Genomic DNA, 24259 nt, shown 5'->3' with positions numbered 1-24259 from the left:
ACAGGCGATCCTAGACATTGTCGGTAAACACAGGCGATTCTAGACATTGTCGGTAAAGACAGGCAATCCTAGACATTGTCGGTAAAGACAGGCGATCCTAGACATTGTCGGTAAAGACAGGCGATCCTAGACATTGTCGGTAAAGACAGGCAACCCTAGACATTGTCGGTAAAGACAGGCGATCTTAGACATTGTCGGTAAAGACAGGCGATCTTAGACATTGTCGGTAAAGACAGGCGATCCTAGACATTGTCGGTAAACACAGGCGATCCTAAACATTGTCGGTAAAGACAGGCGATCCTAGACATTGTCGGTAAAGACAGGAGAGATTAGACATTGTCGGTAAAGACAGGCGATCCTAGACATTGTCGGTAGAGACAGGCGATCTTAGACATTGTCGGTAAAGACAGGCGATCCTAAACATTGTCGGTAAAGACAGGCGATCCTAGACATTGTCGGTAAACACAGGCGATCCTAAACATTGTCGGTAAAGACAGGCGATCCTAGACATTGTCGGTAAAGACAGGAGAGATTAGACATTGTCGATAAAGACAGGCGATCCTAGATATTGTCGGTAAAGACAGGCGATCTTAGACATTGTCGGTAAAGACAGGCGATCCTAGACATTGTCGGTAAAGACAGGCGATCCTAAACATTGTCGGTAAAGACAGGAGATCTTAGACATTGTCGGTAAAGACAGGCGATCCTAAACATTGTCGGTAGAGAGGGGCGATCCTAGACATTGTCGGTAGAGAGGGGCGATCTTAGACATTGTCGGTAAAGACAGGCAACCCTAGACATTGTTGGTAAAGACAGGCGATCCTAGACATTGTCGGTAAAGACAGGCAACCCTAGACATTGTTGGTAAAGACAGGAGAGATTAGACATTGTCGGTAAAGACAGGAGAGATTAGACAATGTAGGTAAAGACAGGCGATCCTAAATATTGTCGGTAAAGACAGGAGAGATTAGACATTGTCGGTAAAGAAAGGCGATCCTAAATATTGTCGGTAAAGACAGGCGATCCTAGACATTGTCGGTAAAGACAGGCGATCCTAAATATTGTCGGTAAAGACAGGCGATTCTAAATATTGTCGGTAAAGACAGGCGATCCTAGACATTGTCGGTAAAGACAGGCGATCCTAGACATTGTCGGTAAACACAGGCGATCCTAGACATTGTCGATAAAGACAGGCAACCCTAGACATTGTCGGTAAAGACAGGCGATCCTAGACATTGTCGGTAAAGACAGGCGATCCTAGACATTGTCGGTAAAGACAGGCGATCCTAAACATTGTCGGTAAAGACAGGCAACCCTAGACATTGTTGGTAAAGACAGGAGAGATTAGACATTGTCGGTAAAGACAGGCGATCTTAGACATTGTCGGTAAAGACAGGCGATCTTAGACATTGTCGGTAAAGACAGTCGATCTTAGACATTGTCGGTAAAGACAGGCGATCCTAGACATTGTCGGTAAAGACAGGCGATCTTAGACATTGTCGGTAAAGACAGGCGATCCTAGACATTGTCGGTAAACACAGGCGATCCTAGACATTGTCGATAAAGACAGGCAACCCTAGACATTGTCGGTAAAGACAGGCGATCCTAGACATTGTCGGTAAAGACAGGCGATCTTAGACATTGTCGGTAAAGACAGGCGATCTTAGACATTGTCGGTAAAGACAGGCGATCTTAGACATTGTCGGTAAGTACAGGCGATCTTAGACATTGTCGGTAAAGACAGGCGATTCTAAATATTGTCGGTAAAGACAGGCGATCCTAGACATTGTCGGTAAAGACAAGTTTTAGTCAATTTGACACTTTTTGGCCCCCACCCCTCAGGCTCCTGGGAGGGAAGGGACCATATGATTCACAGTTTGGTTGACCTTTAGCCATAGAAGCTTCCTGCCAAATTTCATTGAATTTAGTTCAGTGGTTTTGGAGAAGTCGAAAATGTAAATTGTTTACGGACGCACGACAACGGACAAAATATTAGAATAGGTCACTTGAGACTTCGTCTTTGACCTAATAAAAACTCATCAAACGCTTTTAAAACAATATCAACGTTTCCCAGGTTGAAATTAAAAATGACGGTGTCATCTCGTCTGCTGTACATATTAAGTTCAGTATTTGTGTTTCAACGACTCTCTTCATGAAATCGGGATAATTTTCTTTTCTATTTCAATCTTATTCTGCATTAATCAGACTTGACTTTAAAATGAACAGCTTTCTTTATGTTGGTGAACAACATAATCGATAAACAAAACTAAAATACTCATAAGAGTGAAAATTATATTACGGAAATATACCATCAAAAAGGGGGAAATAACAAAATCACGTAAATTTTGTATATTTGAGCACTGACTATATGGCACTGGTCTGTAGATATCAACAAGTATGCTTCAACGCTCGGTTGATTGAAAACCGGTCGGTCTTCTACCCATTACAGTAAAATAATGAGAGAGCGTATCTATTGTTCACAATGACATGAAGTGCTAATGACATCTGAGGACACATAACAACATATACTCGGCCAGTTTATGATTCAGGAGCAAAAATAAAATCCAATCTACCCACAACACCAAATTAATTTTCATTTTTATTGCAGCAATTACCACTCAACCCGACTTCAAATAGGATTTTTTTCGAGAAAACACCAAATTAGTTTCAAAATATGTTCTTCTGAAATTGAAAATCACGTGGAGACTGATTTGACAGACATAATATCCATAATGTTTCATCGAAAGAAAGCATTTTAAAATCACGTAAGGAAACGTTATATGATTAAGTTTATATTATTCTGATATAAAATGTTGGAAACTAATGAATTTGTACAGTTAAGCATGCGCTGTACAGATTTGACACTCAGGCCTGTGAAACTAGCCGTGAATGGCGTCTTTCTCGCAATCCTTTAACAGAATTCCACGTTGGATTTTTTTGATCTGGATACAATGACCTTTTTCACTTTCATGTTCTTACTTCATATTAATTTTTTTCCCAAAATGACATATTCCCGACATGATATACACCATATTGTACGGAATGGTTAAGATTATCGTCGACTCTGTTCTCAGTACGGATACACCTAAGAAATATGTAAAAATATAAGGCGCAAAATAAAGATTAATTGTTTGTCAAAAAAATTATGTCTCCTTTGGATTGTCCTTTTGTCTTTCACTCACTCATCTTAGCCCACGTGTTGTCTGTTATCCGTCTGTACATACCTCTGCCGTGCCTTACCACTACGCATGTACAACGCACGCCCGTGTGAGACAATAGCCACTGTCACACAGGAAGCGTGCGATAATATCGCTATGATATATCCATATCTTCTCTCCCGAGTAAAGCTGTCCCTTTCAATGTTAAAATGAGTCCATTATAAAATTCACAACCTGTCCCCGGTAAAACCATACACGCTCTAAAAGCAATATTGAATCTGCCAAATGAGATTTCACATTTTATAATTAAGATTTTAATCGACTGTATATATTTGTTCAGACGTATATTTACCGAAATTCAATCGGTGCTTGGTTTGAGAGGAAATGAGTACACAATGGATTGGCCGTCAGACTGTGTGAGTAGTAATGTGCTCACTGTAACCCATGCTGTTCTGTAAAACAGCCCGGTGTCACTGTTTAGTCTACATCAGAGAAAAAGTAGCTTGAAAATGAATCTGTACCGTGTAAATAGATCTTGGAAACGATCCGTGCGAGTATAATAGGAGGAAATGTACACAGGGTCTTAGTTAAATAAACGCTGAAGCGTCGACAACACTACGGCTAATGGACTCCTAAATACAAATAATTATTGGGGAGAGTTATGAAAATAGCCTTGTCGAATCTACGCGTTAATTGGCTTTTAAACTTTAATTGAACAAATAATTACATACTGCCTCCATTCCAAGAGTGAGGGGCTATCATCTAAACGGGGCTAATAACATTCACACCTTCCCTAATTAGTCTACTTAAATTCTTCAGACGGGATTCAATTATCTGAAGCTATGATGTTTGTCATCAGGAGCAAGCCCCCTCCTTCTCTCCCTGGGGACTACACCACCGTCACGTGATCTATTGACATCTCGCGCTAACAAGCTCTCGCGTCATTACCCCTTTCAAGGTCAATGACGTCGTAATGGCGGCCTTCATACATCACGCGCTAATTAGTGACTCCTAGTTACTTTAATAGAAAACGCCGCTAATGTGCCAATTAACAAGTAATGATGAGAAGAAAAATAAGCGCCAAGTATTTTTTGCAGTCGATTACTATTTTTAGTTTTTTTTTATGTAGTTAAATTGAGCTAAAACTGGTGAATGAACGCCATGCGTACTGAGAGCACGAGCGTCACACCACGTCACAGAATGTGCTGACGTATCCGGGGCATAGTGGAATTAGTCTACAGAAAACCGAATATTGGTGGGAAATCGCTCCTCGAGCATCTCTGAATCCTCATTTAATTAAACGATTGCTGTTCCGGCCACTTTCTACTCATGCGCTGACTGCATCCGATTGTAGTAGTATTTGAGGATATGATACACGTTATGCAACATGCTTTCATAATATCCCCAGGTACTTTAATATACATAAATTAACCCTTTGCATGAGTATTTCTAGTCACCAATAAATACTACATATGTTGAAAAGGGCTAAATATAAACCTAACCGTACACCCTACAAGAAGATCAAACGATGGCATTACAGTAAAGGGGCCTCATATTCAAAATTGTCACTCCGCTACTAGGTCACGGTGTTAGTGGCTGAAGGCCTCGCTACCTCTGGACCAGCCTCTACGTATACAGGACCATGGTGTCAGTGGTTGATAGACTCGCTTCTTCTTGATCAGCCGCTACAAGACCATGGTGTCATTGGGTGACAGGCTCGCTTATTCTTGATCAGCCGCTACAGGGCCATGGTGTCATTGGATGATAGGCTCGCTTCTTCTTGATCAGCCGCTACAGGACCATGGTGTCATTGGGTGACAGGCTCGCTTCTTCTTGATCAGCCGCTACAAGACCATGGCGTCAGTGGTTGATAGGGTCGCTTCTTCTTGATCAGCCGCTACAAGACCATGGTGTCATTGGGTGACAGGCTCGCTTATTCTTGATCAGCCGCTACAGGGCCATGGTGTCATTGGATGATAGGCTCGCTTCTTCTTGATCAGCCGCTACAGGACCATGGTGTCATTGGGTGACAGGCTCGCTTCTTCTTGATCAGCCGCTACAAGACCATGGCGTCAGTGGTTGATAGGGTCGCTACTTCTGGACCAACCGCTACAGGACCATGGTGAATGTAAGTGGTTGATAGGGTCGCTACTTCTGGACCAGCCGCTACAGGACCATGGTGAATGTAGGTGGTTGATAGGCTCGCTACTTCTGGTCCAGCCGCTACAAGACCATGGTGTAAGTGGCTGAAGGCCTCGCTACTTCTGGTCCAGCCGCTACAAGACCATGGTGTCAGTGGTTGATAGGCTCGCTACTTCTAGATCAGCCTATACCAGTTTTGTCCTCGGCTGTCGACCGTGACATTGTTTCTTAATGAGAAGACACTTCAAACTCGTCCTCCATAAAGAAACTGAATGCACATTCCCTCTCCCATATATTATTAACCGATTTAAAATCAGCAACATACAGTACATTATATAGGTTATTTTTTTAAAACATATAGACCTGAACAATGACTATTTATCTTTTCTTTTTTAAACGCACACTGTATAATTTATTGTAAGTTTTTTTTAAATGGTACATTTATCTTAGTAAAATGCCTCTTAAGTTATAAATGTAATAAATTACGCTGTACAGATATGCCTTCCCGGAAGGATTCGCATGTCGTTTATAGACAGGTGTCAGAGGTTCTGAATCACTCTATCACCAGTCTCTGACAGACTTCCCTGGGTATTGTTGTTGCTTTTTAATGAGCCACTTGACGAGGATTTCTCCTCGGGTGTCACAATGTCGCCTCCCTGGCATATACCCGAGTGTATATATATACAAACATAATTGGTAATTAAAACGAAAATACGCTAAATCGGGCAAACAGATTTAAACGTAATTAACAATGTAATGACATTATTACAACTCCAAATCAAATTTGGTCAACAAAGGAGCTTATTTATTCTAACAGATGCCCATTAGGCAATATGAGTGTAAGATTTAATTGGAACCGATTCATTGTGGAGCCGAGACTTCGGTCCATTTCATTCTGAATAATATATTGGGTACATACAAATACTGGCCGAGTTATCAGTTTAATGAATCTCTCAACACCTCTCACATTTTGTATTGTATTAATTATTGTAAATAGTATCCAAATAGGGTTGCTCAACAAGAATAACTCTTTAAATATTAAAATATATTGGCATGTTTAGAATAATGTTTCTTTAGACAATGGTAGTCGCACCTCCACAGTGAAAATGACATCTATCGCTACGTCACCTTGGCCTATACTACAGTTACTTTAGGGTCCCGTGACCTTTAACGGACACGGTTACATCCGGGTTCTAAATATGACCCATGCCTGTATAGCCCTCGTATACTATTACCATTTCCGGTGTATGATAAAATCCATTGTCTAACTTCCGCTTGAACGGTATTTCGGACAAAATAATTCATCACCAGTACAATGATAACAGTTTGTATTGTAATTTCAATTTTTGGAAACAAAGACATTTATGAGCTATTGATAGGTCGTGGTGTCGGTGATATTTTCTCTATTAGAATCATACGTATGTCTCGTTTGTATCGCCCCATATTATAAAACAATCACCATCCTCCCGTATAAGAAGATAACAATGTGTGTTACTACTGGTTGCTATCAAATTTCCAGTTTACTTATTAATGAATGAACACACAAATTGTATGACACCGTATTATGGTCATACGACTCCGTCTGCTCCGTCGACATCAGAGTTATTATCTGTGCCGTATCTCGCTCAGTCGTCTGTTTCATACACATATTGGTTATATGGGGTAGCATAGGGGACGGGGGGGGGGGGGGGGGGGGGTTCGTCAGTACTTGCATGAACAGGAATGAACGTACACTGTATGCCACATAATTCCGGGAGACATTCATATCGGTCCCGGGAAACAATGGCATGGTACACTGGCCCGGGAGATGGGGGGTACGGTACGTCATCCCGGGGGAACAATAGTACGGTACACCGGCCCGGGCGAACAGGTGCTGTGGCACACCGACCGGAGGAACAATGGCACGGTACACTGACCCGGGGACGGGATATAGTACATCGGCCCAGGGAATCAGGGGATATGACTATGCGACCCGATGAAAGGGATGTAGTGCTCTAGGCAAAGAGACGGGAAAATGGTAAATTAACACCCGCATTTGGATACAGTCATCAGGAGGAGAGGGGAAAAGTGTGTCGAAAAGTAAAATATTGAGGAAAACGGAGTTGACCCGGAGGAGAGGGGAAAGGTGTGTCGAAAAGTAAAATGATGAGGAAAACGGAGTTGACTCGGAGAGAGGGGAAAGGTGTGTCGAAAAGTAAAATATGGAGGAAAACGGAGTTGACTCGGAGAGGGGAAAGGTGTGTCGAAAAGGAAAATATGGAGGAAAACGGAGTTGACTCGGAAAGAAGGGAAAGGTGTGTCGAAAAGGAAAATATGGAGGAAAACGGAGTTGACTCGGAGAGAGGGGAAAGGTGTGTCGAAAAGGAAAATATGAAGGAAAACGGAGTTGACTCGGAGAGAGGGGAAAGGTGTGTCGAAATGGAAAATATGGAAGAAAACGGAGTTGACTCGGAGAGAGGGGAAAGGTGTGTCGAAAAGGAAAATATGAAGGAAAACGGAGTTGACTCGGAGAGAGGGGAAAGGTGTGTCGAAAAGGAAAATATGAAGGAAAACGGAGTTGACTCGGAGAGAGGGGAAAGGTGTGTCGAAATGGAAAATATGGAGGAAAACGGAGTTGACACTGCACTTTAACCTCCACAGAAGGTAGCTTTTTCTGAAGCATTCTGTTGATCGAGGCAGACGTTGTATCCAACTATATCTGTTGTGTTTTTTTCTGAAGCCTTCAGTTGATTGAGACAGACATGCTGTATCCAACTATATCCTGGTAAAATCTCGGGCATATACAATAATTGCTGCCAATATTCCAATACTCGGGATCCTCATGTTGCTTTTCTTTCCGGCTCTTTCCTTCTGTATGTGTCTTCTGTCCGCACCGAGCCTCATACAATGTACTATAGTACAGTATAGTTGTACGAGGGAAAGAGGAAGATGTTTACATATAACCTAGTACAGTATAGTTGTACGAGGGAAAGAGGAAGATATTTACATATAACCTAGTACAGTATAGTTGTACGAGGGAAAAAGGAAGATGTTTACATATAACCTAGTACAGTATAGTTGTACGAGGGAAAGAGGAAGATGTTTACATATAACCTAGTACAGTATAGTTGTACGAGGGAAAGAGGGATGTTTACATATAACCTAGTACAGTATAGTTGTACGAGGGATAGAGGAAGATGTTTACATATAACCTAGTACAGTATAGTTGTACGAGGGAAAGAGGAAGATATTTACATATAACCTAGTACAGTATAGTTGTACGAGGGAAAGAGGAAGATATTTACATATAACCTAGTACAGTATAGTTGTACGAGGGAAAGAGGAAGCTGTTTACATATAACCTAGTACAGTATAGTTGTACGAGGGAAAAAGGAAGATGTTTACATATAACCTAGTACAGTATAGTTGTACGAGGGATAGAGGAAGATGTTTACATATAACCTAGTACAGTATAGTTGTACGAGGGAAAGAGGAAGATGTTTACATATAACCTAGTACAGTATAGTTGTACGAGGGAAAGAGGAAGATGTTTACATATAACCTAGTACAGTATAGTTGTACGAGGGAAAGAGGAAGATGTTTACATATAACCTAGTACAGTATAGTTGTACGAGGGAAAGAGGAAGATATTAACATATAACCTAGTACAGTATAGTTGTACGAGGGAAAGAGGAAGATGTTTACATATAACCTAGTACAGTATAGTTGTACGAGGGAAAGAGGAAGATATTTACATATAACCTAGTACAGTATAGTTGTACGAGGGAAAAAGGAAGATGTTTACATATAACCTAGTACAGTATAGTTGTACGAGGGAAAGAGGAAGATGTTTACATATAACCTAGTACAGTATAGTTGTACGAGGGAAAGAGGGATGTTTACATATAACCTAGTACAGTATAGCTGTACGAGGGATAGAGGAAGATGTTTACATATAACCTAGTACAGTATAGTTGTACGAGGGAAAGAGGAAGATGTTTACATATAACCTAGTACAGTATAGTTGTACGAGGGAAAGAGGAAGATATTTACATATAACCTAGTACAGTATAGTTGTACGAGGGAAAGAGGAAGATATTTACATATAACCTAGTACAGTATAGTTGTACGAGGGAAAGAGGAAGCTGTTTACATATAACCTAGTACAGTATAGTTGTACGAGGGAAAAAGGAAGATGTTTACATATAACCTAGTACAGTATAGTTGTACGAGGGAAAGAGGAAGATGTTTACATATAACCTAGTACAGTATAGTTGTACGAGGGAAAGAGGAAGATATTTACATATAACCTAGTACAGTATAGTTGTACGAGGGAAAGAGGAAGATGTTTACATATAACCTAGTACAGTATAGTTGTACGAGGGAAAGAGGAAGCTGTTTACATATAACCTAGTACAGTATAGTTGTACGAGGGAAAGAGGAAAATGTTTACATATAACCTAGTACAGTATAGTTGTACGAGGGAAAGAGGAAGATATTTACATATAACCTAGTACAGTATAGTTGTACGAGGGAAAGAGGGAGATATTTACATATAACCTAGTACAGTATAGTTGTACGAGGGAAAGAGGAAGATATTTACATATAACCTAGTACAGTATAGTTGTACGAGGGAAAGAGGAAGATATTTACATATAACCTAGTACAGTATAGTTATACGAGGGAAAGAGAAAGATGTTTACATATAACCTAGTACAGTATAGTTGTACGAGGGAAAGAGGAAGACGATCGTTACATAGTATCTAGTACGGTATACTTACATGGGGGATGTTTACATATAACCTAGTACGGTAGAGTTGTACGAGGGAGATCAAGAAAGGGAACATATTGATAGACATGTGTACGGGGAAAGAGATGATATAATATTGATATCATATAGCTGAAGTACCTCTCTTTATACAAAGGACCAAAAGTGGAGCATTAATAGGAACAAAATAGGAAGCGTATACACTTGTCACGAGTAATGTTCAATACCAACATATCCTGTGTAAAACGAGCTAGTAAGACAGAGAGGTCGGAAATGACCAGTAGAATACAGGAGGCCACCGGTCAAGTGACTTATTAATAATTGGATATAGATGTAATATTGTATGTATCAATCAGGACTGTCAGCACTGTCAGTGTGTTTTATATAGATCAGCAGATGATCGATTTTATCGACATATTGATTTACGGGATGTTCTGATTGATTGATGAAATGTGCGTCAATACAGCTAGTGTTATCGGGCCCGTAGTGACGGCCGTTGATGGATTACAACCAAAGAGTTAGCCTCGAGCCCAAAGTGGCTAGGTATACCCTCGTGTCAAACCACTAAATAGTTGTCGTAGCTAAATACCTCCATAATGGTATTGGTTTAGGGTATCGATATTGGCGTTCTGTATTCAGCGTTAACCTCCACAATGCCTAGCTTTAATCACTTCCTGTAGAATTTGTCGCTGTAGGGTCTACATTGTCAAAATCAGCGGTAATACCACTTAATCACACATTGATAAAAAATGGGTATGTATTAAAATGTAATATATTGATGTCTAATTTCAATCAATAGTACTGTTTTTAAATTGAATTTGAATGAGCTGTCTATAGTTGAGGGTTAAGTTTTTAATACCGCATGGATATGAAGTAAACTTAATAAATTAAAAACATGTTTTAATTGATTTACATTAATTAATTAGTTTTCTCATATCAAATATAAACATCCGATATCAACTGACGTCACAGTGTTAGAAGATTAGGTATACGGTGGCAGAGACAAATTAACTCACTGAAACAGATTAGCAAATCAATGTCAAAGTTTAATCTTAGTCGACCACAATGTGTGTCGGTTATCTCCGGATCTGTCAATCAAACAGCCACGGCGAATACCTTGATTGAAATATATTAAATTTTAGGAGCTAAAATTAAATGTATAAAGCTATTAGCCACACGATAAATCATTCAATATTAGATTCTAACTTTAAAACACATATACGTACAAAAACAAAAATTCACTTTTTATTATTCTAAAATCTTCATTTTAGACAGGTGCGTCTATATAAGGTAAAATGTCATGTTTGGTCCCCGACACGTTAGTTTATAGACAGTATTTAAATAACCGTCACACTCTCGCGGGTTTGTAAGATTCTCCGTTCATTAAAACCTATCGCGGTATTTAGCCTGGATGAGAGATGATGCCTTGAAGACAATCTGTGCCCAGCGAGAAACTGTTAGAGAAAGGACTGCCACATGTTCAAGCTATTAAGAACTCCATTAGTTTTGTAAATAAACCACCACATCAAATGGAGAAGGAAATTGCATAATTATCCATTTTAATCCACGTCGCTTGTCAACTTCACTCTCCTGTTTGTATAGCAGATAACACTCTTAATGGTAATTTTCAAAATGGCTTATTCCAACATGAACGGATCTGTGTACAAAGAGATAATTACGGGGGATGGTAAGTCGTCGTTGATAGTATAGATGTATATGGTCTTTATTTCCTTATCTCCGAAGTGTTGGGTTAAGTAACACCGATCAGACATCATTAGATGTGTGTATGTAATTACGAGCTTGGTGAGTTGTAAGTGAAGGGTTGTGTAAGTGGAGGTTCACGTCAGTAGTGTTGCTTAATGCGCGTGTTTTACACATCCTAGCCTCGACCTGCGTGGTGTGAAAACAGACATGCGGAAAGCACTTTACATGGAAATAGCACGGACGTTTCAAACTAAATACACTAAAATACCCCTGGCTGCAATCGAAGTTTTATTCCATTACTCCATAGATCTATATTTTTGGTATTTGGTTTCATGAAAGTAATTTCTTTATTGCTGACTACGAATATCTATTAGGCATGTCGTCAGTGCTCCAGTCAGCCCAGCGTAACGTACGGCCTGTAGATCACTAATGTACACACGTCCGTTCGTCAACGCTAAAATGTTTCAGCTTTTGTTTAATATTTAATTTTTTGATAATTCAAAAAAGAATTCTGTATAAAAGGCTTTTTCAGTCGGAATTGTAGGGTATTTATACATTATCAAATGGATGTCCTGTATGAAGCTGGTAGAAGTCAGTTTACAAGTAATTGGAGAATTGATTGTCATTAATGAACTAAATAAAACCTCACAAACATGATTTATTACGGGACATCTGACTCTGTGAGTGAGAAAACACTAGACCGTTAATGTCCTTTGTTTTCTTACGATTCACAAACACAACTCGATTGATGACAAGAGATGATATTGTACATGTACATATCAAACATGTCTGCTTGCTGATCAAAAATCACATGAAAATAAAGTAGGAAGTCACAGAGAGACAACATCGAAACCAACCCCAAATTACGTTATCTACTTTGAAACAATGTGAGTGTAATATACGGGACCATGTCATTGTAATATACCGGACAATGTCAGTGTAATACACGGGACCATGTCAGTGTAATATACCGGACAATGTCAGTGTAATACACGGGACCATGTCAGTGTAATATACGGGACAATGTGAGTGTAATATACGGGACAATGTCAGTGTAATATACGGGACCATGACAGTGTAATATACGGGACAATGTCAGTGTAATATACGGGACAATGTCAGTGTAATATACGGGACCATGACAGTGTAATACACGGGACCATGTCAGTGTAATACACGGGACCATGTCAGTGTAATATACGGGACAATGTCAGTGTAATATACCGGACAATGTCAGTGTAATACACGGGACCATGTCAGTGTAATACACGGGACCATGTCAGTGTAATACACGGGACCATGTCGGTGTAATATACGGGACCATGTCAGTGTAATACACGGGACCATGTCAGTGTAATATACGGGACCATGTCGGTGTAATATACGGGACAATGTCAGTGTAATATACGGGACCATGTCAGTGTAATATACGGGACCATGTCAGTGTAATACACGGGACCATGTCAGTGTAATATACCGGACAATGTCAGTGTAATATACGGGACAATGTCAGTGTAATATACGGGACCATGTCAGTGTAATATACGGGACCATGTCAGTGTAATATACGGGACAATGTCAGTGTAATATACGGGACAATGTCAGTGTAATATACGGGACTATGTCAGTGTAATATACGGGACCATGTCAGTGTAATATACGGGACAATGTCAGTGTAATATACGGGACAATGTCAGTGTAATATACGGGACCATGTCAGTGTAATATACGGGACCATGTCAGTGTAATATACGGGACAATGTCAGTGTAATATACGGGACAATGTCAGTGTAATATACGGGACCATGTCAGTGTAATATACGGGACAATGTCAGTGTAATATACCGGACAATGTCAGTGTAATATACGGGACAATGTCAGTGTAATATACGGGACCATGTCAGTGTAATATACGGGGACCATGTCAGTGTAATTACGGGGACATGTCAGTGAATATACGGGACAATGTCAGTGTAATATACGGGACCATGTCAGTGTAATATACGGGACCATGTCAGTGTAATATACGGGACCATGTCAGTGTAATATACGGGACCATGTCAGTGTAATATACGGGACCATGTCAGTGTAATATACGGGACCATGTCAGTGTAATATACGGGACCATGTCAGTGTAATATACGGGACCATGTCAGTGTAATATACGGGACATGTCAGTGTAATATACGGGACCATGTCAGTGTAATACGCGGGACCATGTCAGTGTAATATACGGGACCATGTCAGTGTAATATACGGGGACCATGTCAGTGTAATATACGGGACCATGTCAGTGTAATATTACGGGACCATGTCAGTGTAATATACGGGACCATGTCAGTGTAATATACGGGACCATGTCAGTGTAATATACGGGACAATGTCAGTGTAATATACGGGACCAATGTCAGTGTAATATACGGGACAATGTCAGTGTAATATACGGGACCATGTCAGTGTAACACACGGGACCATGACAGTGTAATATACGGGACCATGACAGTGTAATATACGGGACCATGACAGTGTAATATACGGGACCATGACAGTGTAATATACGGGACCATGACAGTGTAATATACGGGACAATGTCAGTGTAATATACGGGACAATGTCAGTGTAATATACGGGACCATGTCAGTGTAATATACGGGACAATGTCAGTGTAATATACGGGACCATATCAGTGTAATATACGGGACAATGTCAGTGTAATATACGGGACCATATCAGTGTAATATACGGGACAATGTCAGTGTAATATAAGGGACAATGTCAGTGTAATATACGGGACAATGTCAGTGTAATATACGGGAACATGTCAGTGTAACACACGGGACCATGACAGTGTAATATACGGGACCATGACAGTGTAATATACGGGACCATGACAGTGTAATATACGGGACCATGACAGTGTAATATACGGGACAATGTCAGTGTAATATACGGGACCATATCAGTGTAATATACGGGACAATGTCAGTGTAATATACGGGACCATGTCAGTGTAACACACGGGACCATGACAGTGTAATATACGGGACCATGACAGTGTAATATACGGGACCATGTCAGTGTAATATACGGGACAATGTCAGTGTAATATACGGGACAATGTCAGTGTAATATACGGGACCATGTCAGTGTAATATACGGGACCATGACAGTGTAATATACGGGACCATGTCAGTGTAATATACGGGACCATGTCAGTGTAACATACGGGACAATGTCAGTGTAATATACGGGACCATTTCGGTGTAATATACGGGACCATGTCAGTGTAATATACGGGACAATGTCAGTGTAATATACGGGACCATGTCAGTGTAATATACGGGACCATGTCAGTGTAATATACGGGACCATGACAGTTTAATATACGGACCATGTCAGTGTAATACACGGGACCATGTCAGTGTAATACACGGGACCATGTCAGTGTAATATACGGGACCATGTCAGTGTAATATACGGGACCATGTCAGTGTAATATACGGGACCATGTCAGTGTAATATACGGGACCATGTCAGTGTAATATACGGGACCATGTCAGTGTAATATACGGGACCATGTCAGTGTAATATACGGGACAATGTCAGTGTAATATACGGGACCATGTCAGTGTAATACGCGGGACCATGTCAGTGTAATATACGGGACCATGTCAGTGTAATATACCGGACCATGTCAGTGTAATATACGGGACCATACCAGTGTAATATACGGGACCATGTCAGTGTAACACACGGGACAATGTCAGTGTAATATACGGGACCATGTCAGTTTAATATACGGGACCATGTCAGTGTAATATACGGACCATGTCAGTGTAATATACGGGACCATGTCAGTGTAATATACGGGACCATGTCAGTGTAATATACGGGACCATGTCAGTGTAATATACCGGACAATGTCAGTGTAATATACGGGACCATGTCAGTTTAATATACGGGATCATGTCAGTGTAATACACGGGACAATGTCAGTGTAATATACGGGACCATGTCAGTGTAATATACGGGACTATGACAGTGTAATATACGGACCATGTCAGTGTAATATACGGGACCATGTCAGTGTAATATACGGGACCATGACAGTGTAATATACGGACCATGTCAGTGTAATATACGGGACCATGTCAGTGTAATACACGGGACCATATCCGTCGGATATACGGGACAAAGTCTTTGTAATATTTTGGATAACGACTGCAAACTCAATTTCAGTACCCGAAAAGAAATCTGTAATAATCAGTACAGGGACTTATGTTTGTAATATACACAGGTACACGACATGTCTGTATGAAGCACAGGCAAACGACATGTATGTAAAAGGCAAAATATTATGGCATATCTGTAATAGGCACAGGGACAGTTAACGATGAGCACAGGGACACGATACGTCTGATATACACAAAGTAATGACACGTAGTAGTAATGAACTGACCACTTGACGAATTCCATGTCCAAATTACAGATTACACAAGTTCACAATTTATACAGCTGTTTCCCAACGATAATTCCATTGATAAGTGCCAATATTCCTTCTGGTCGGCCGTTGGACTTATCTTCGTTTAGAACAGGCTGACCGACTATTAAACGCAAAATTATCCTTTTGCAAAAGATACTGAAGGCAACGAAATCGTTTACCATGGTCTACGAAAAGTAGTATTAGAGAACTAGATCTGTCCCAATGATAAACTAGAATATCTGAACGATATGGTGAACCCGTTAAGAATCGTGGAATGAAGATTGTCCCAGTAAATATTATATTGTACATATCGCTCCGTGAACCGCGATGTTGACCAAGTAGTCGTACTACTGAGGTTTACTCTCATCACAGTGCGTTACATAAGTCGACCAAAGAGCAATAACTACGTACATCGGTGGCTATCAAACGTGATATTTAGAGTAGGCGATATTCCTGAAGAGTCATTCCAGGGGCTACACAATTCGAACAGGAGCACAAGAGCTAATGAAGAGAATACCTTCGATAGTATCGATTTGGGGAGTCTTATCATTCAAAACACAACGTCCACAAAACCGACCATTCTAATTGTCGGTATATCCCCATTAGTCATCGTTTACAATCCCGGAAGTCGTTACTACCTGTACTTTGGTTCCTAGATTATTGTTTACAATCCCGGACGTCGTTATTACCTGTACTTTGGTTCCTAGATTATTGTTTACTATCCCGGACGTCGTTATTACCTGTACTTTGGTTCCTAGATTATTGTTTACTATCCCGGATGTCGTTATTACCTGTACTTTGGTTCCTAGATTATCGTTTACTATCCCGGACGTCGTTACTACCTGTACTTTGGTTCCTAGATTATTGTTTACAATCCCGGACGTCGTTACTACCTGTACTTTGGTTCCTAGATTATTGTTTGCAATCCCGGACGTCGTTACTACCTGTACTTTGGTTCCTAGATTATCGTTTACTATCCCGGACGTCGTTACTACCTGTACTTATTGTTTACTTTCCCGGACGTCGTTACTACCTGTACTTTGGTTCCTAGATTATTATTTACTAACCCGGAAGTCGTTACTTCCTGTACTTTGGTTCCTAGATTATTATTTACTAACCCGGAAGTCGTTACTTCCTGTACTTTGGTTCCTAGATTATTGTTTACTATCCCGGCCATCGTTACTACCTGTACTTTGGGTCCTAGATTATTGTTTACTATCCCGGACGTCGTTACTACCTGTACTTTGGTTCCTAGATTATTATTTACAATCCTGGACGTCGTTACTACCTGTACTTTGGTTCCTAGATTATTGTTTACAATCCCGGACGTCGTTACTACCTGTACTTTGGTTCCTAGATTATTGTTTACAATCCCGGACGTCGTTACTACCTGTACTTTGGTTCCTAGATTATTGTTTACAATCCCGGACGTCGTTACTTCCTGTACTTTGGTTCCTAGATTATTGTTTACTAACCCGGACGTCGTTACTACCTGTACTTTGGTTCCTAGATTATCGTTTACTATCCCGGCCATCGTTACTACCTGTACTTTGGTTCCTAGATTATTATTTACAATCCTGGACGTCGTTACTACCTGTACTTTGGTTCCTAGATTATTGTTTACAATCCCGGTCATCGTTACTACCTGTACTTTGGTTCCTAGATTATTGTTTACAATCCCGGTCATCGTTACTACCTGTACTTTGGTTCCTAGACTATTGTTTACTATCCCGGTCATCGTTACTACCTGTACTTTGGTTCCTAGATTATTGTTTACAATCCCGGTCATCGTTACTACCTGTACTTTGGTTCCTAGACTATTGTTTACTATCCCGGTCATCGTTACTACCTGTACTTTGGTTCCTAGATTATTGTTTACAATCCCGGACGTCGTTACTACCTGTACTTTGGTTCCTAGATTATTGTTTACTATCCCGGACGTCGTTATTACCTGTACTTTGGTTCCTAGATTATTGTTTACTATCCCGGACGTCGTTACTACCCGTACTTTTTTATATTGCTAGTTTAAAATTACACTTTGCCATATAATGCATGTACCAACTGAATGCCTTATAGTCCGTGTCTCTATAGTGGTTCGACTTGTCCGTGATTGATCCGTCGTTCTTCATCTTGTATCGGTCTTGATTAAGTGTAATTAATTGGCGAGTTTGAGGAAAGGAGACTCCCCGTGGGGTACCCTGCTCCACTGTAAGTATAATATGATAATTAAGTCGTCCGTTAATGGTACGTAAAGGTCCATGAAGATGAAATAACGTTTCCATTATTAAGCAGTGGTAACCAAATCGATGTCGTTGTTATTATACCCGATGCATTACGTATTTTCCGCAGTACATATATATGTATATAATTGCCATTAATTCGACCCCTGTTTTAATATGGCTCCGAGCTAGATAAGAGTAACGAAGATTTTATTACTCGGTACACGAATATCTATATAGAGACACGATAGTTCGTCCATCACAAGACGTCCATTATGTCTGTCCCTGGATCACAAGTGACACAACAGATACTACACATTATTACAATCTCTATCCTATTCGTTCCATTAATTTTTCGGTTTCTTATTTCTTGATCCGTAAAAAATGTAAATGAAATCAAACCATGGTCCATTAAATATACCAAAGAGCTCTGCCAAAGGGAAGTAACTATAATTTGGTGAACCACGTATTTGCTACATGAATCGATATAATACTGCTGTAATGATGACGAAAATCTGTTAGAATGAGCCATTTTAAGTCACGTGTCCTTCAAATCTGATCACTTAGAATAACTGCCAAATTGTATAATATCCTTTTAAAACAAGGCGGAGGTTATGTGAACCAGGTAACCCCTGTACCGTTCGGACGTTCTGCTGATGAGCCAGAGCGCTTTTAATAGCTTCTAGATTCAATAACCCATTAAATTTCTACCTCCCTTTACACATGTCCAGGGTCGGGACGAGAACGGAGACGTGGACTTTAACCTAGCAAGATAAACACCAATTAATAGCACTTTGAGCTTTTATTGTGGGCCATATGGCTCGCTCTCTACTGGAGCATTTGGTTTTCGTCAGTGCAGCGTTCGACATGTTTACACTATTCCCTTAGCGGCAAGCATGACTTAATTTAATTGACGTACGTACAAACGAGAAGTCCAGTTTATGGCCTACAATCAAGGCTACAAACACTTTCTAACCTTTAGTCAAAATGTCGGACCTTTCGAGCGAGCCCGTGATGCCGGATGTCCTTTGCATTCGATATTTTGTGTCCATTCGTTCAATCAACGTGTCCCTCCGACACGCAACAGGAACACAACACAATCGAAAAATGGAACAGACCTGTTGAGGCTCCTCCTTATGGACATGTAATTAGGGTACAGTTTTTACCATCACTTTTATACTCAGTACGGTTCCCGCCATATCACGTACTTCCTGTATAGTACCCAGGGTTCCATTGTCAGATTCAGCCAGAAATTAAGTCACAGAAGGATAAAACCGAGGCAGCATTCAAAATACATGGACAGTTTATTGGTGAGCATTCTTGTAATAATATTTCATATCAGTATCCACAGTGTAACATATGTGTGTACATATCGTACTGTAATGTAATCAGTAGGTCAAGGCTAGGTGGCCCTATTATTGACCATAATTGCGTCTCCTTTACAAATAAACAATCGTTTTCCCCCAAGGAAAACATATTTCAATCTGCCAAGAAAATGTTCCGTTCCACCTAAACAACAATACACTGGTGATCCGGTGTGGAAACAAAAGACTTTCAAAAAACATTGCAAATAAATCTGTCAACGATATTTTTCGCTCCAAACAATTAAAGTTTGATTAACGACAATATTGAACGATTTTCCATAGGAAATAGTAGAATACATGTAATATAAGACAAAATACACGTGGATTGAGCTACATTCAATTTTAACTTTAGCCCTCACATAATCACATTCTATTACTATGTAGCAATCCTCACCGAGGTAACAGTCTGTTAAACAAAAGACTAGATTATTCAGATTTAAATTGATTAAATAGAGGCAATTGTGTCTTTTTACAACTAAACTCTTTTTCTATTTCCAATTATCGAATTAAGCCTGCATTACGTGACATGCGCCGATGCTGAGCGCGTATGTGGCGTCAGTCTTCCGTTAATGAGTAAACAGGCCACCATTGTCAATCCCCGAATCTTTCATTATATTTTTTTATCCAAATTGCATCTTCAGCTTTTAATTTTACACTCAAACTTGAAACGAGGTCATGTTCTATGATGACGAATCAATAAGCAATAAATAACATTTTAACAAAATAATTATGCATCTGCTATGTACAGCTAAACACAGCCGATCGCGGAAATCACGCATCACAAACCTCAAATACAATATAGACATACTCCCGGTTACGTGAGCGAATTCGAATGGTATATGAACTTAACAAAAAAAAACTAGCGGTACAAATCCGCAGCAAACAGGAACGGATAAAAAAAACATCCATCCTTCAATATTGATAAAGAAAAATATGAACAAGTTGAAGTTAATATATAATGAGAGATATGAAGATGTTATCTATGAAATTAAATGGACTGCGTCGATCTTATGAGGAGTTCTAGCGTGCTACTACCCTGTACCTTGTGGCTCCCCCTAGTGGATCCCATCACGTGACCTTTCATAACTTTGGGATAGTCCTGTTCACACAATAGTCCGCCATTGAAAATACTGAACCGGTCGCCGGTGGAAAGCTGATTGTGACAGGTAACACATTTGAAGCACTTGACATGGTATACGTTTCCTTGGGCCTTCATAACAAACTCACTAGCAGGAATGCTCTGACCACATGCCGAACACGACCCACTGGACCCAAATAACCTGTAAATAAAAACAATAAAACACTTTAATTTCTAGATCGTATCAAAACCGGGCATTAATCGAAAATGTAGTGACCAAACGACAATTACATACATTCATTTGTGTCCCATAAAGGTAGATTAGCATAACAACCAACCACAATAGGTAATGGACAACACTGCGGATTTCCTTTGTTTACATGTATCTATGGCCTGTATCAATATTAATTTGTCGTGAATACGATGCTTTGGACACGTTATATGTGAATACAATGCTTTGGACACGTTATGTGAATACAATGCTTTGGACACTTTAGAAGAAACTTTTTAGTAAATCTCCACCAATTACACCTCCATAACATTTGTTTCCCAGCGACAACAACTAATGGGGGTGTTGCTTTTATTGGAAAGGCTTATGTATATTACATAGATTCTAGCGAGGTGATCTATAAAAAGGCTATGTTACTAAATATTATATTACACTAATTGAATCGTTAATAACGTAGATCCTTGTGATTTCTACGGATATTTCAACCGACTGATTCCCAGCGCGAGTGCCAGTCACCTTGGGAATTATTATTCATAAGCGGGTTTGGTGTTTCCTTTCTATTCCTGTTCTCCTCAGAGGCAGCCTACAATCGTTGCAATTATGGCTTTAAAACACCGCTCTTTTAACAGAAATCAATATTTAATAATGAGATTTTATAAATTATTGATAAAACATATTGATATATTTTTTCCATTTTTGAGAAGAGATTTTAAACCCACGTCGTGTAATGGGTACGTACCTTTTACGTTAAACTTTTACAAGTAGTGGTAATTTTATTTATAACGATTTTAGATATAGCTAATGACGGAGTTTCGCCTGCTTCATCCAGTTTCCTTATCAAATATTCCTGATTTAGTAAACGCATGTTTGGAAACAATTTACAATGGAAATGAGAACTAAAACGAATACTACATATATGTTAATGGTTGCTTAAAAGCAGGACAGACAAGTGCTACGAGTTCTGTAAAGTGGTTTTTAATGCCAAATATATATACATGTATATATATATAAATTTACACACACTTATTAAAATATATACTTATCAAATTAGCTAAAACGCATTCATCATCAGGTATACCCGTAATCTGAGTACATAAAGGTATGCCAGTGTCGAACCCAAAACTTTTGAAATCAACTTATCTTAACATTAAAGGCATCAAGACGCGATCGCATACAGCTAAACAAATCTGTTGAATGCAGTAATTACTGTATTTGTTTCGTGTCATAGCTACATAACTAATACAATACAACCACTTTTTATATGAACTAACGAGTTTCTTTCTAATTCCTGCATAGTGTCAGAACAGAAAACAAGAGCTTTAACTGTCAAAAGTAATTTAGAAATATAGCATGTACGAGTAGAAAAACATGAAATTATGGCAAATTTTATCAAGGGGCGGACTAATGGCTGCCCGTGGTTTGTGAGACAGTACGTCCACCGACATACCAAACATAGGGGTCCGGACGCTAAGTGACACGAACCTGGCTTATATCAAACTCTGTGGGGTACAGCGTATCCGGTACCGCCGGCTCGGATCCTAACATCACCGAAATCGTGCTGCACCGTAATGACATAAAACGGTGTATAAGTATATACGTAAATATATAAATCAAAGTGTGAAACTTTATTGACGGCCCTCACTATTGTTGCTAACGAAACTTGTTATTGGTAGGCACTGTTACATCGTTCCAGACGAAATAATGTATTAATCAACCCCTCGCATTTCATGGTTAATGTAAACTAATAGCGGTAGTGTAATATAAACATTCATAGAGTTTAGGGAACCTTCCGATCACAACGGACGCCTAGTGTGGCTGTTACCCTCCCATCCCTTCCCAATCTAATGACAGTTTCTGCAGGAAAAGACATCGTACAACTTCTGTCTCTCATTCAGTATGCTTACAAATGTCCGAACGTACCCGGGTATATCCCAGCTAATACTGCACAACATAACGCGATAACCGACCAAATGGTCTGTATGTAAAAATTAATACACAAAACTGGACATAACCAAGATATTCTGTGTTGGCAGTTCCCTAACCCTGTTGACTGAACGACCAGGCATTATCTCTGATCAGTGGTCTCAACCTATAATCTGGTTTACTAGATAAAGTAAAAAAAACAACATTCACCTGTATTGAAGGAGTACATTAAACGCCTCCCCCCCCCCCCCCCCCCCTTGCTTTAAAATAGTAAAGTCAAAAGATGGGTTAAGAAGCCCTACCAGAAATCGACTTAAAACTTTCCCACTCATCACCAAGAACGCAAGGAAAAAGACACCTATCTCTTCTATAAGATGTGTTTTTGTTCTTCTACACTTTTATCGAAAAGACAGTATGTTGGAGGATACACTCTTCGTGTTAAAGACTCAGGTGAGTTACTCAAATCCACACAGCTGTAGTGTAGTGTACATATCGAGCAATGGTGGGAATAAAGATAATGAAGAGTGGAATCCTGTCTAAAACAGAATTACAGACGTCTGGTACGGAAATATAAGTAAGCTGTTGGGATTTAGCATCCATTAGGAACGGAAGCGGCCTGATCTTCCACTTACTTGTCGCCCTACACTACCACCGCGCCACATAGCGGCGATAAAAGGAATCGACGCCATTAATGTATACGTCTTTTTTATCATCAAAACGTTTGCTTCCTAATATCTAGGTCAGAATCATGCATGGAGGGTTGTTGACCATTAGTTTAAAAAAATAATCTCTAAACATCCTAAATAACCCCTTCGTAATTACACGTTCCGCCTTGTCTCAAAATGAGATAAGTAAATGACAACGACGTGTGTCGTTAATCTTTCGGGATGATGTACAGGGTCGTTCAATTTTACGGATTGGTGATTTTGATAATAGTGAAGACTACAGTCGATGGCCTACCGAGCGGGGTAAATCATTTAAATTGTTGTTAACGTGTTGAAAAGGTAGGCGTATCCTTAAATGATTTGATAAGAATAATTATGAGGATCCGACAATGGCCACCGTCTTTGTAGGTCCTGATGGGCTGTGTAAGATTACACCATATCAGCGGAGATCCAACAGAAATTGAACAAGATGAAAAGCGATATTACAGGAAGATCATTTAACACTTTCGAGGAGAAATATGTACATACACTAGGTATAAATAGTCAC

General features: G+C 39.8%; 1 protein-coding gene across 2 annotated transcripts in view; it reads right to left on the bottom strand.

The window, feature by feature from the left end:
- The window catches only part of LOC117315392 (LIM domain transcription factor LMO4.1-like), a 50221-nt gene that overhangs the window by 8618 nt on the left and 17344 nt on the right, over positions 1–24259 (bottom strand). Inside the window, exon 3 of one of the 2 annotated variants that reach the window (XM_033869568.1) lies at positions 20860–21097. In XM_033869568.1, coding sequence (XP_033725459.1) covers positions 20860–21097 — 238 coding nt within the window. Of the gene's footprint in view, positions 1–19738; positions 21098–24259 lie in introns of those variants that run through there. The other variant, XM_033869559.1, reaches the window with a different exon arrangement.

Source organism: Pecten maximus, chromosome 2 (assembly GCF_902652985.1).
Source record: "Pecten maximus chromosome 2, xPecMax1.1, whole genome shotgun sequence".
Classification (NCBI taxonomy): Eukaryota; Metazoa; Mollusca; class Bivalvia; order Pectinida; family Pectinidae; genus Pecten; species Pecten maximus.
The sequence above is the reverse complement of the archived record's forward strand: the minus strand, read 5'-3'. Positions and strand labels throughout refer to the sequence as shown.